This window comes from Brienomyrus brachyistius, chromosome 16 (assembly GCF_023856365.1).
Source record: "Brienomyrus brachyistius isolate T26 chromosome 16, BBRACH_0.4, whole genome shotgun sequence".
Lineage (NCBI taxonomy): Eukaryota > Metazoa > Chordata > Actinopteri > Osteoglossiformes > Mormyridae > Brienomyrus > Brienomyrus brachyistius.
The window spans coordinates 4450943-4465292 of NC_064548.1; the positions used below are offsets into that span (position 1 = coordinate 4450943).

The window sequence follows — 14350 nt, forward strand, 5'->3', positions numbered from 1 at the left end:
TGTTTGATGCCTTTGCGATGAAGCTGTACTCAGCCAGCCCCAAGCCAGATACTGCATTTCAGGATTGTGCTGAATATTTACAGAAAGAAATTACCGCTTCATACTGTCTTGTTACATGCAGGCTTGACCCATGTTATCATCTGTTCTGCTAACTAATCACAGCAGAGTAAGTCCATTCCTTGAGTTGTGGGAGTGACAAAGCAAAATGAAAAGTATGGAAAGTGGGTTTTGGGTGAAGGGGACAAAGTGATAATGTGCATCACAAAAATTTTTAATTATGGCAGATGTACAAAGTGCTCTCCAACAAAGCAGTGAACACCCTTCAGCACCAAACGCAATCAGTTAATACTTAATACTGCACAACAATGTATTACACACTTATTTTGCCTGCACTGCATATTTCTTGTGATGTACTTAACCAGAGACCCTCGTACTGTATTTGTTGCACATAGCTGTTAAATAATGTCCAATAATGAAAAGTTTTAGTTTCTCCCTCCACTGAACTAACATTTATCCAATCACAGGTGTGTTTAGTAAAGGTGCCAACCAATGCAAGTTTAGCTATGAAATACTTTGGTACCCAGTGCACAATCAATGACCACTTTAAAAACCGGAGGGAAAGTGTTGACTGTGATTGTCATTAATTAAAACCGTCCTTTTAGTAAAACAATACATCTTTGGAAGGCAAGTCAAATTTAAATTAAATATTCAACCTTTTGTTTACATGAGAAACACAAACATGAGCATTATATTGCGATTATGTGATGGCTTAAACCAAGAGGCACAACTCAGAAACAATAATAATCGAGACATGTTTACCTACATTTCAAATTATTCACACCAGTTCAGGTGAAAATGGACAGCAGTTATGCCAAATCTCTTCCACCATCCAAATTCCTTCCCCCATGACATATTGCTCATCTATTAGGCCGCAATTGTGATGGTGCAATATCTCACCTGCTACTGGATGTCCCAACTTAGAGATTAAAAACCAGGGGTAACAAATCTAAGGCACGGGTCCTAAATTTTGGAACGCTCTGCCTTTCCATATTATAAGACCATAAGAAATTTACAAAACGAGAGGAGGCCATTCGGCCCATCAAGCTCGTTTGGGCAGAACTTAAATAATAGCTCAGACTTGTTAAAATCTTATCTAGCTCTGATTTAATGGACCCCAGGGTTTTAGATTGCACTACACTAACAGGAAGACTATTCTATACTCCAGCTACACAGCCTGTAAAGAAGTGCTTTCTCAAATCTATTTTAAAATGTTCTCCGGCTAATTTCCACCTATGGCCATGAGCTCTAGTGTTTAAACCAATATTGAAGTAGCCATTTAGCTGAAGAGCATCCAGACCTGTTAGAATCTTGTATACCTGGATCATGTCCCCCCTTAGTCTCCTTTACTCGAGGCTAAACAGATTCAGCTCAGCTAAGCTCTCCTCATAAGACACTCCTCTAAGACCAGGAATCATTCTTGTAGCCCTACGTTGCACCTTTTCCAAGGCAGCAGTGTCCTTTTTAAGGTATGGTGACCAAACCTGCACACAATATTCTAGGTGGAGTCTTACCAAGGAATTATATAATCGTAGCATAACCTCCCTTATCTTAAACTCCATACACCTAGAGATGGAACCCAACATTTTATTGGCCTTTTTTATTGCTTCCCCACACTGATGAGAGTGGGACATGGAAGCATCAACATACACACTGAGGTCTTTCTCGTAATGAGCCATCTTTATTTCAGTGGAACCCATAAAATACCTGTACTGTATATTTCTGCTCCCTTACATTTGCCTACATTAAATTTCATCTGACAGGTATCAACCCAGTAACTAATTAAATCAAGATCCCTTTGTAGCCTCTATGCTGCTAAATCAGTATCTGCTATACTACCCACCTTGGTGTCATCTGCAAAATTTAACCAGTTTACTGTATATATTGGTGTCAATATCATTAATGTAAATTAGGAACAATAGTGGTCCTAAAATTGAACCCTGCGGTACCCCACTATGAACGCAGGCCCACTGTGACATTGTGCCTCTAATAACTACTCACTGATTTCTGTCTGTTAGCCAGTTTTTGACCCAAGCTGCTACAGTTCCTAAAATCCCTGAAGTTTTGAACGTAAGCAAGAGCCGTTTGTGGCAGACAACACAGGCCTTCTGGAAGTCTAAGTAGATCACATCGTAGGCCTTTTTGTGATCAATTTCTGTTCTGGCTTCCTCAACTCAAGTAGATTAGTTAAAGAGGATCTACCTCGCCTAAATCCATGTTGGCTATCCCTCAGAATGTTATCAGACCTGCTCAGACCCTCGAAAATTTTAAGTCTTTGCCATTAAGTCTCATTTGAGTTGGCTTTTAATCCCAGTTGTAATAAACTAAACTGTAAATTATTTATCAAAGTAATTTGTCTTTAATACGTTGCGGTGTATTTATCATATGTAAAGCACTTTGGGACAGTAAGTGGTTGTCTGTAAATGTGCTATATAATTGAACTTGAAAAAGAAGTCGATTAGCATAGGTAACCTCCACTTGTATTCTGCATTTGAATTTGTTACTTCGAATCTTCATTGATCATTTATCATTGTCCGTGTGATATACAGGGGCTGGGAGTAAGCTTGCAGCTGACTTACCGGAGCCTTCTTGTCGATGGGCTTGATGACAAACTTCTTATCGTTGAAAGAAATATTTCTAATCTCACTCCAGGGAAAGCCTATTTTTGGTGTTAATCTGCAATACAGAAATTGTCATCCTCAATGTCTGACCAGTATATTGGCGAAGTTGTCAAAACTGGTTTCAAAAGGCAATGTTTATGCAAAATGCAACATTCCACATATCCACAATTTTTAATCTAAAAACTACAACCAAATATGAACTAGCAAGAAAAACTATGAAAGAGACAAAATTTTACTTAATACTTGCAGGCTTTCCATTCTGGCAGAATTTGAATTAATTGCTGCAGCAATTAATCTTCACAAAAGATTGCTGCCCTGTGTTCACGATGATTATGATGTCATTTTACTGTATGTAAACAATGCCGCTCACGGTTGCCCATTAAATCATTTTGAATTATGTTGATTAAAACTAATCGAACACAACCAACTGGTTTACTTAATTATACTAACTTCCATAGAACTTGCTCATTCTATTGTCTCAGGTCAATACTTTTAGCATCATTATTTAGAAATACACCATAGATGTGATTATTAGGGACACTATTCCTCCTGGGATAGAATATTAAGATATGGTTAAGTATTTTACATTAATAATCTCAGCATTTCATTACTGAATTTATCATAACACAAATTACATTACACTGCAGCTGTTGAGCCCATAGATAAATGCAGTGATTTTTTTTTCTTATTTTATGATTATACAATACTGGTATAACTTCCACGTTCCTAATTGCAGTGGAAAAACAGGAGGAAAACTAGCTTCACTAAAAAGGGCCAGCAGATGGCGACTGTCTTAAGGATTTCCATTTTAGCCAGAGCATCTAGGAGACACAATTTTCATTGGTTTTCCCAAAATGCCACCTCCCACCACCCCACATGTACAGGAAATAAGGAGATCACACTAGTGACTTATTCAGTTATCAGCAGAGCCCCACCACAGCAGAAAACTGCTGTATATGCATGCATTTCCCACTCATTTTAAACCCCCCTCCCTAAAAGAGGACTCAGAGCAAATTGGTTCATTCGTAAACATTAGAACAATGAAAGTCTGTTCACCAAATGCAATCGACTGTGAGAATTTATACCATCCCCCCTGCACAATCACAGAGGTGGTATTCACCGACTTGCCAGAGAGACAAATTTGACCTTTCCCTGCTTGATAAATCACAATTCAATATAGCCTCTCAAGAAGATTGTGCTAAAAGATGTATGCGTGTGCTTTGCAAAATTAGATACAGCTATGTTAATATGTATTCTGACAAAACATTCGGAAACAGAGGTCAAAGGAACACCATTGTGGTTTACACAATGTGGCAATACAGCTTTAATCACACAGACCTACACAGTGGGACTCACTAATGGTAAACAGCAGAGTGCGTCTGTCTTACAAGAGGATGTAATATTCAGTCGCAAGCCTTCGCCGTCTGTTAACGGTTATTAGTGTGTGTGTGTTTTGGGATGGGGGGGGGGGGTACTCACTTGTCGCCATGCTCGTAGATGTTAAGCCCCAGGGCATCAACACCCAACCACAGCTCTGTCCCTTTTTTGTTCTTGATCTCAAAGTAGTTCACGCCATACATCTCCAGATCCTGCGCTATCTTCAGATATTCCATCATGGAGTCCTCTCTGAAAGAAGAGCAGCCTCAGTTAATAATCCAAGTCCATATATTCATTAAGTTCACACGCTATACAAACATGCCGTGTGTTACAAGTCCAAAAATTCTTACTAAATTTCATCCAGTGGTTTAATATTTAAAAACCCACTTTGGGAGCAGGAAATTGCAGGGATACTACTCTGTTCACAAGCTGAATAGCTGGCCTGGAAGTATTCAACTGAGAATAAATGGTTTTGTACTGGTTCCTTAAGCCCCCAGCAACTAGGACTCTAGGAAAGTTCTACAGTCTTTAATGGATTAATGAGTTGGTCTGACAGAGTGGGGGCAAGTGGACATTGCCATTCTATATTTCACCTTGAAAGTATGCAAGGGTGTGCGTGGACACAAGAGACTGACAAAACCTACTTTACAGGTCTCTCACACACGCACACAAAAAGAGAACACAGACTCCTACCTAAGCATGCCCCTGTGCTCTTCATGCCACGTCTGTATCCTCTCTTCCCACTGTTCCTTGGTGAGCTTATGTTGTTCCAGAACTCTGCAGAACAGAACCACACAGTAGGCCTGAAACAGAATATGCACTACAGGCACATAATGAGAAAATCATATCCATGCAGCCCATTTGCTGTGCTGCTCACTACTACTGTCAAAAAAAAGACTATTGTCAAAACAATAAATGCTATTTTTAATAAGTATGCCGTAAAAGCCACCACCAGTCTGGGGATCATTTTATTCTTAACCGTGCTACAGAACAGTTTGAGTGGCATCTCATGACGGCTGACTGTGATAAAGGCGGGCTAAAGGATTAGTGTGAAACTGAGTACAGCTTTAAGCCAATGGTATGTGTAGGTCTTAGCCAATTGATTTAAACCAGGATTTTTTTATTTTTTTATTTTTTTTTTACAGGTCAAGACACTTTCCATCCAAAATAACTTACCTATGAATTAAGAGGATTTATAAAAACAAGAAACCGTACATCATGTGAGAAGAATATTGAAATTTCAAAAGCCCCAGAGCTCTCACCTCTGGGGTAGCAGCCGGTCATTGGAGAGGTAGCCAGGCTTGTGAACCTCCTTGTTAAAGTCACCATATTTGGCTTGGACCGAGTACGAGGCCAAGAGCACAGCCGTCTCAGGGGGACAGTAATTCTCATCATTCAGGATAGCCTCCTTCACCTAAGTAAGAACAGAAATGCAAGAATGGTACAAAATTTAAAGGATCTGGTCCTAAAATGTTGGGACAGAAGCTACTATCCCAGTCAACTGTTGAAAGGTCCCCAAACCCCATCAACCTGCAGAAAGAAGAGCCGTTGTGTGATCTCCTGTATCAGCTCCTCTGACACATCCTCTGGGAAAAACTTGGCCCGGAATTTGAACTGGAGTGGGTTTTCCTTCTTCACATCCTGTTGGATTACCTGGAAAGCAAAGCAGGAGACTGGAGTTAACATCCATGCCAGGCCAGTTCCAGAACCTTTGGCCACAGTAACATTCTACCCAGTACCCGTTGTCGGGTCTTATCCAGCCAGTTAGGCAGCAGAGGTGACCAAGTTACGAGTCCAGGAACAAAGTGACTGGCCAATTAAAAACTCACCTTCTTGTTAAGCTTGAGCCACGTGCTGTACCCCTTGCTGTCAACATACTGCAGGCCAAAGAACCAGACCTCACGCAGGCCCACGGTCTTCACAACCTATCCAGAAGAGAGAAGACCACCCTGAACTTAGGACTTAAGCAGAACCACAGAATGAAAGGGTCAGTTTTTACACTACTCAGTCATGTGGTGGAACACAAACACCACAATTCTCACATCAATAAGGGAGTTAAAATTGTTTCTTGGTCCTCCCATAGTAGAGTTTCACTTAAGGAATGCTCCAGATTTTTTATTACAGCAGATCTACTTCCTCTGAAATTGTGTGGGCGGGGCTGGCTATGTTGAATTTTGACACTGAAAAAAATCAAAGCCATAACCAAAAAGTATAATTTCAGCTGCTGTGGTTTACAAGCCTAAAGCCTGGATACACTCATCAGTTCATGGATTCCAGCACAATCACCCTGAAGCAGCTTGGCAGTGCTGCAGTGTGACTGTGACATCATTCATTGTTATTCACTATTCATTTTGTGTGCATCTCGCTCCCTCAGTCACATGACTGCAAAGCTAATGAAAACCTTTCAACTGCATTGACCTTTATTTCCTCACACACAAATCTAATATCTTGAAATGTCACAATTGAACAAGATATTTTTAAAATGCAAAACAGTACAAGAATTGGGGTTTTAGACCAATGGACCAATGGTTCAGTTTATGGCACTCCAAATTCTGATATTTGCAGACAAATTGCAACAGACAAAAATATCAGGCAACTAGAGGGGCATCTAATGGAACCTGTCTTTGTTACCTGTTCCTGTGTGGGTCTGAATTAGTACGTTATTAGGGTATTCAGGATACAACCAAGTCACCAGTAATGCCCATAGAGATTGTAACAGCAGGGTTTCCATGAAATATCTATTTCCAGATAGAAATGGCAACTAAAGAAGCCTTATTGACTTACGAAGAAGTCTTGATTTCTTCCCTTAGTAGAAAACCCACCCATTTAAGCAAACAAAAAGTAACAACCGGGAAACTTGAGCATTTAAAGTGAAAACTGGGAGGGTGTTGTGTGCTGGTAAGGAGGTCCCAGCAGAGTGCAGGGTTCATAAAATGAGCCAGTTATTCCAGGTGTTTGCAGCAAGGTCCTGTGAGCCCTTGTTTTCCAGCTATGAGCAGAAAACACCAAGACTAGTGAACGGTCGTCTTTCTGACAGACTGTTTTAGCATCAAGCCAAAGTACTGCAGAGAACAACCACATTTAATGGCAAAAACGCAGCAATGAAAAACCTCTTTAAAACATCTCCATAGATGCAAGTCGAAAAGCAAGCACTCACAGTGAAAGATCTGAGGTTGACACACACTGATATCTATAGCCACAATTGGTTACCATATCTTGTCAAAAAGTACCTGCAACCAATGAGACACTAACCTAACAGTCATTGAAGGCTTGCACAACTGACCTGGTCAAAGAGCTGTTTGCCTGTTGTATTGGGCTGGATGGCAAACTCCAGCTCAGCATCCATCGTTGTTACCCGGACATTGATCTGCAGAGTGAGAAGCAGAAGTTTAATACCATCTAGTGAGGGACACAGAACCACCAAAACATTTCTTACATCACTCAGTGAGCAAGCAAATTAAACCCAGGGGACCACTAGGTTTATATCCATAAAATGAAGCTTATGCAAGTGCTTATCCAATACAGGGAGACACAGATACCAGGCAGCAGAACACCCTAAATAGGGTAGTGAACAAGTCCATCCCAAATAACTGACTGACAGAGACAGACAAAATGGGCATTTTGGCAAAGCAAACTAACCTACCTGCATGTTTTTAAGACTAGGTCCAGTGACTGCATTTATAGTAATTTGTTATAACAATGGTCTGTCAGTAACTTAAGTATCCTATTCTGTCACACAGACAGAAAACGTATCGGATGTTAATGTGCGATTTGATGGTACCGTGACCAGTTGCAACTGTATCCTCGATAAGAATAACCACTTGAATAACACACTCACTCTTGCTCACAATACACACACACTATTTTCACACTGAAAGTCAAAGTTGATTTTAACACATTCTGTATCTAAATTTCTCTGCTAGCTTGGACTCATAACAGGGAAATCTTGTTCACAGGTAGCACATTGTTTATATGTGACGTGCACTCAAAAGCACCACAAATATATATGCATGCTCATATGTCTTTCTTTTGCAACGTCTGATATTTGGACTTCATATGGTCTTTTCACATTCTACTGTTCAAGATAAATATTTTTATATATAAATATTCTTTTAGTATTGTCCACAAGACCGCACTAAATGTATGACGTGACAAACAAACACACACACACCTTCTTTGTTTACAGAATCTAATATTTCAACTTTACAGGTTCTATAACATACAGGATACACTTCAAGATAACATCTCATTCTTTTTTGTGACATTTATAATGCATATCGTGCGTGTCATGTCAGGCAATAATAATGATGTGCACAAGTTAGACTTTTACAACTTAATAAAATTTACACAGATTGTCACCTTTTACTTGTCAGACATACAATCAGGCAAAACAAGGTTGCAGTCGCTAACAACCGTACATTTTTTTTGCAAAGATACCACTTGTACAAATGTATTAAAATGTTCAAAACGTTTGAAATCGTATTTACATACTTAATATGCTATAAGTAATGTTTCTTGTAAAAAGAGAATTGCTGGCTAAGTGGGGTTAACAATCACAATTTGGTTGGTTTGTTAAAAAATAAAAATCATGATCTATATCGTGGCTTGGGATTCCAACCAGAAATATCATGATAACATTTTGGCTATATTGCCCACCCCTACCAGATGTTCATAGTACCCAGTAACATATAAATAAATACATCAGTTGTTAAACCTCTGGTAATTGTTTATTACAAAGGCTTATTACTCATGCAATTTTGGGTTGAGGGTTAGCATGTCATTTGCAATGACAATGCCAGAGATGATTTAAAATTCAGTGCTATGCATAGGCTTGTTGGTTAATTTCTGAATGATTAAGGCAGAGGGTGTATCATACTGGTAATTCTAACTCTCACTGAGCTTCCGCTGCATTGCAAGCAATGTTACAGGCTGTATCTTACCGTGGTGTTACTCCAGCTAAGATTCTCAGTACTGCTGTACTGGGAAGAAGCTTTGTAAAGAAGCTCCCACTCCTTTTTTAGTTAAATCACTTTGTTTGGAAATGGTATAACTAATCTACTCACAATAAAATTCCCCTGGTGCTCCCCATTCATTACATTAGCACTTTCATCATTACAATTAGACACTCTAATATTTATTGAAGGGACTCAATCTTCTAGAACAGAAAATGGTATAATCTTTAACAGCTACAGTAATATCAAACAAGCCACAAAGGTCAATGAACAGGTGATTTGTGCTTCTGTGGGCTCAGGACTGAACAAACCAATTACTGTGTTTCTGTAGAAGCCCATCCTGCAGACCTGGCACTGACCCACAGTGCTGCTGGTTTTAAGTCTAGATGCCAAAGAACAAGCTATGGTTCTCTGCCATAAATTTTGTGGGACAGGCTGACATGAATGAATGAATGAATGAATGAATGAATGAATGAATGAATGGAGACAAATTTCTCTCTGTTATGAATTTATCCTTGAACTGAGTGGTCTCTAGCCTTTTTGACAGTAAGAGGTACTTTTACAGAGATGATAATCTGGGGAGCTACCAAGTCATGACAGTATATTATGCTGACTGGGGGGTTCCCCTCACACAAATTGACAATGATCATCTCACTAATCAATGAGTTGCCGACGACTGCTTTAACTGCACCCCAATGGAGCCAAGACTGATGACGCACTTCAATTTGGCCAACCCTGGCACACTAGCACACAAGGACGAGCACACACATGCTGCTGTTCAGAGGAGGAGTATATGCTCTTTTTGAAGCCCACTGAGAGAGACCGCAAGGGAGATGTCAAAGCCATTTTCATAAGGAAAGTGTGCCATTTCTTAACAGCTTCCCAAAAATAGCACACCTAGCAAAAGGAAAATGACGCTGGAGTTGCTGGCAAGGCTGCAAAAACAGGTCTAACAGCGCAGCTGTAGCAGATGGGGGATGACTCTTCACCCTGCTTAAAAGGGGACCCTTCATGATGCCTTGTGGGAGCATGCAAACATAGCAGTCCCCCTCTGCTCCCTGGCCCTGAAATAAAACCCACACAGCAGCACTGAGGGAAACGTGATCCTGGGAACTCCAGTTGGCTCATGTTACGGTACCTCTATGCATCTCACATGGGACCACCTTTACTCTTGATCGTGTGTGTGTGTGTGTGTGTGTGTGTGGGGGGGGGGTACACAGAAACCCCACGAGGACAGAGACACGAGCAGACATTTGCCCATTTTCACAATCACCTGTCACATGAGCCGTTGGTTCACACACTCTGTTCATGTCCTGTGGCACCAACTGAAAGAACCCTACCTCCCTCTCACTTTCCCTGCCTTCCTAGTAATGCTTTAGATCATAGCCCCATCACTTTTTAGGTCTTAAGCACACATCATCCCTTTACACAAAAATACCTCCACTCGTACTTCCAACGATGGTTAAACACTGCTTCCGTAAAATCAGGATTTGAAGCTTAAGCTCACACAGAAATATATCAGCCTGCTTCAACTGCACATGGCACTGATGCCACCAAAAACAAGCACAGAGATATGTGTTGAAAGAATCTTATTAGAAGGTGAAGTACCATGTCAAATATCAAAGAGAGCCACATATATCCACATGAAAACGGCCATGTTTAATAGCATAAATTTGGTAATCTGCATACTGATTGCAGTAGTAACTGAATTTAGGCTAAAAACTGACTAAACTGGCTAAACACTAAAAAGGTAAAGAATTGCAATTGTACGAAAAGTGATCATAACTAGTTATTTCAAGATCAATCTGACACAGCTTTCACTTAAAACTGGCCGAGTACCATGAATACTGCATGGCCAGGCATTCAACAGGTGGTGGCCAATAAAATGGTCAGTCTCATGTGAACATTCCCCCACCCACCACCACCACAATGTCATGCCATCCAGCTGACAATCTTTTCCCGACGGCTCTCCTGTCCTCTGTGTTGGGCCACACTACTAACTCAGATCAGATTGGTTCAGCAGTTACCCGACATGGAAAAATCTGGGGCTGAGCTCAGGCTGTAAAAAAAATAGTGTGTGTAATGGGCTATGCTGCTACACGTCTGAGGTATGGTCTCACAGTAACATGGAATCTAGGCCAGGTGCTGAAAGTGCCAGTCATGGTTGGGAAAATAGGTCTTCTCATAGAGAGAAAAAGGCGTGACCTACACAGATATACACACACACACACACACAGACACAGAAAAGGGACATGCTTCAGAGCGGCACGTGTCATGATGATAGAACCCAACAGAAGTGTCTGTCTGTGAGGGATTCAGGTGAGCGAGTGCATGTGTGTGTGTGGGTCAGCACACTCTCACAGAGTGTTGGCTGCAGACCTCCAATCAGCCCTGTGTGTTGGATATAGCTTCCCGCCTTAAACCCCAATGCAGGCAGGGAAGAGCTTAATAAAGTTACGAAGCCAAATTATAAACTAGCATGGAGAGACCACTTGATCACAAATCACTGGGCAACCTTAACTAAATCCTCGGCAGTAAAATGAATGAGAAAAGCTTTCCGAAGCACAAATAAACTGGTATAATTAAGAGTAATCAGAAGTTCTTTGTCAAACACTGCAATGAACTTAGAGAAATCCCAGCTCCATCTTAAATGCTATTTTGATCTATACCACTTGGTTTAATCCATACTTCCTACAAAAACACTACCATTTGTTCCTCCTTTCTCCATGGGAGGCAGGCTGGAGCACTTTTTAAGAGGCAGTATATTTTCCTGTCATGTTTGGTAAACAATCATCTCCTCAGATGCAGTATAGCTACTATTTACAGCTGTCAGTAAAGCAGTTTACCAGGGATTTACTACAAATGTCCCAGACTCAGGAATTTCAACCACTCCCACCTACCCATACAATACACATGCACACTGTGCTCTGCCTTCCCAGTCACCAGGACACTGTTAATCCCCCCTGAGCAGCTGTCTGCCTGATTAACCTCTAAATGGGAAGTGAGGGTGGAGGGAGGTAGAAGAGTTCCCAGTAACCAGTGCCCTCCATGGTATCTGCGCCTGCGACTGCCAGCATAGCACGACGGGTGAGGGGTGGGGAAAAATCCACACGTCAGACACTGCATGAAGTCACATAGAGGTGGCCAAGAGAGTTTGCCGGTAGGGCTTCCAGTGCTGAAAGCAGACTCATTACAACTTCCAAACAAATCCTAGCCTATAGCATTAGAACGTGCATTAATTACTGAACTGCTCTAGGGTTAAACTACAAAGATGTCTAATTGCTCTTACTGGAAAACAGGTTAAAATGTAGCACAGGGGAATCACTCAGAAGAAAATCTCCAGTTCAAAAGGAGAAACTAAGCATACAGCCAGTGTCTTCAGAGTAGTTGAAAAGTTACCAGTTATGGAGGAAGAATCCAAGATTTTGAGGCTATATGGAGCATCCCCGACACCGAATTTGATGTCAGCACTGGAATTTGCTATTTACCAGATGCCATGTTATATTTACCTTTTGTGAAAACTATCCATTTTCTAAATAGAAAGCGATAAGTAAGAACATCTGAAAAATCATTTAAAAGACCAAAAACAATCACATTCTATGCATTTAAACAACTGCCAATGGCACATCCAATGAGAATTAGATTCCGAGTCCAAACTTATAGGAGATAAACAGCCAAGAATAACCTCAGCTGTCAGTCCCTTGTGTCACATGAGATTGTGATGGGATGACCTGTGTATATGGATGGACTGGCCTTGCACCTGGAGGTGAAACTGCAACACACCACAGAGCACATGCAGGTGAAACAGCAACTCCAGTCACGAAATGACAGTCATCTATATAATGACCAAATAACTGCAAAGTGTTAAAATATTTAACCCACCCACACAAATACAGAAGCACAACATCCCCTATCCCAAAGCCAGGCTGCAGTCACTCCCAGGGAAAACTTGCGCAGATCAACTTATAAATAATGCACACAGCCCCCTGGACAGGTCCACTGATGGACAAGCAGAAACACACACACATTGGGGCTGCCACTAACAACTGATCTTCCATGGATTAATCCATTGACTAGTTTACTGATTAATTGACCAATCTAAATGATTAATATTCCTCAAAAAAAAAAAAAAAAATTCAAAAGTAGACCGTTTAATTCAAGTTAGTTTATTGTAAAAATAAATATTAAAGGGCTTTAGATAAAGGAAGTTGGCTTTTTGGTACTAAACAGATATTATTTTCGCCCACAATTAGTATTGAGTATTGTGACGCCCAAGTTAGTAATCTGTATAAATTCGATGTATCCTTTTGCTTATTAAATTCAGTTAGCGGAGCACGCCACATGCAACAAACAATAGGCACTTCAGTCGAGATGAAGGGAAGGACAGATCAGCAGCAACATCTTTTAAAAGTTACTATAATGCGGTTAAACAAGGTAAAGATGGTGGCGTGGTGGCATGTTATGCAGATTAAAGTAACATTTTTGTAAATAGAGTTCTCTTTATTTCAGTTCACAAATTATTTTCAGTGTCCGTTTTCATTTCAGTTTATGATAACATTGGTCGCAACAAGTCCAATGTGCACAAACACACACTGTCAATCCACATAGAATAAGCCCAGATTTTAGCCTAAACATTTTCTCAAACACTTATTCAATGGAGATTCTAAGATAGCAGGCAGAAAACTTTATGGCGTTAATAATGAGTGTATTTAGCAGCTACAAGAACAAAACATATTAAAAAGCTCTACGTACTGATGGAAATTTCATAAACCTGAAGAGACAACACTTATGGTGGTTTTGCTTATTCTGGCAGTGCAGAATAGCACCTGTGCATTTCCTCGTCAGGCACTCGTGCATAGCATTATTGCTGATGTAATAGTCCCGCAAACTTTGCACAGTGTAAAGCCACCTGTTTGTTGTGATAATTTGAACTACTCCCATAATTATGTATCGATATTAAAAAGAAAACATTTGCTATAATGAATTGAAGCGTTTTAGAAAGAAATGACAATTTCATAAAAAAAAAAAAAAATGCAGATTTAAAATACTGTCGACATTTTTTGCAGCATCAATGTCATCGACTGCTGCCATAGCTCCATGTGTGTGAAGTTTGTAGGTTGTAAGCTGAGGATGCCAGTGATAGAGGCTTCACTAAAGTAAGTGTGGGGGGAGGGGCTGCTTCCTCTTTCATCATAATATTCACAAACAGCAGAAGTACAACCACACCCATATAATCAACATCATCGTCAACATGACCCACATGGAAAGGGCAGCATAGAAAACTGACACCAGTAGCTGCAAAGCTGTGCTCACAAGCCTGCAAGCTGACGTGAGCAAACCCTG

General features: G+C 40.5%; 1 protein-coding gene across 3 annotated transcripts in view; it reads right to left on the reverse strand.

Annotated features, from left to right (window-relative positions):
• The window catches only part of LOC125709644 (radixin), a 37652-nt gene that overhangs the window by 10618 nt on the left and 12684 nt on the right, over nucleotides 1-14350 (reverse strand). For 2 of the 3 annotated variants that reach the window (XM_048978302.1, XM_048978303.1), the window contains exons 3-9: nucleotides 7339-7422; nucleotides 5885-5980; nucleotides 5586-5708; nucleotides 5318-5469; nucleotides 4749-4832; nucleotides 4158-4304; nucleotides 2637-2733 (exon numbers count right to left, since the gene is read on the reverse strand). In XM_048978302.1, coding sequence (XP_048834259.1) covers nucleotides 2637-2733; nucleotides 4158-4304; nucleotides 4749-4832; nucleotides 5318-5469; nucleotides 5586-5708; nucleotides 5885-5980; nucleotides 7339-7422 — 783 coding nt within the window. Of the gene's footprint in view, nucleotides 1-2636; nucleotides 2734-4157; nucleotides 4305-4748; nucleotides 4833-5317; nucleotides 5470-5585; nucleotides 5709-5884; nucleotides 5981-7338; nucleotides 7423-14350 lie in introns of those variants that run through there. The other variant, XM_048978304.1, reaches the window with a different exon arrangement.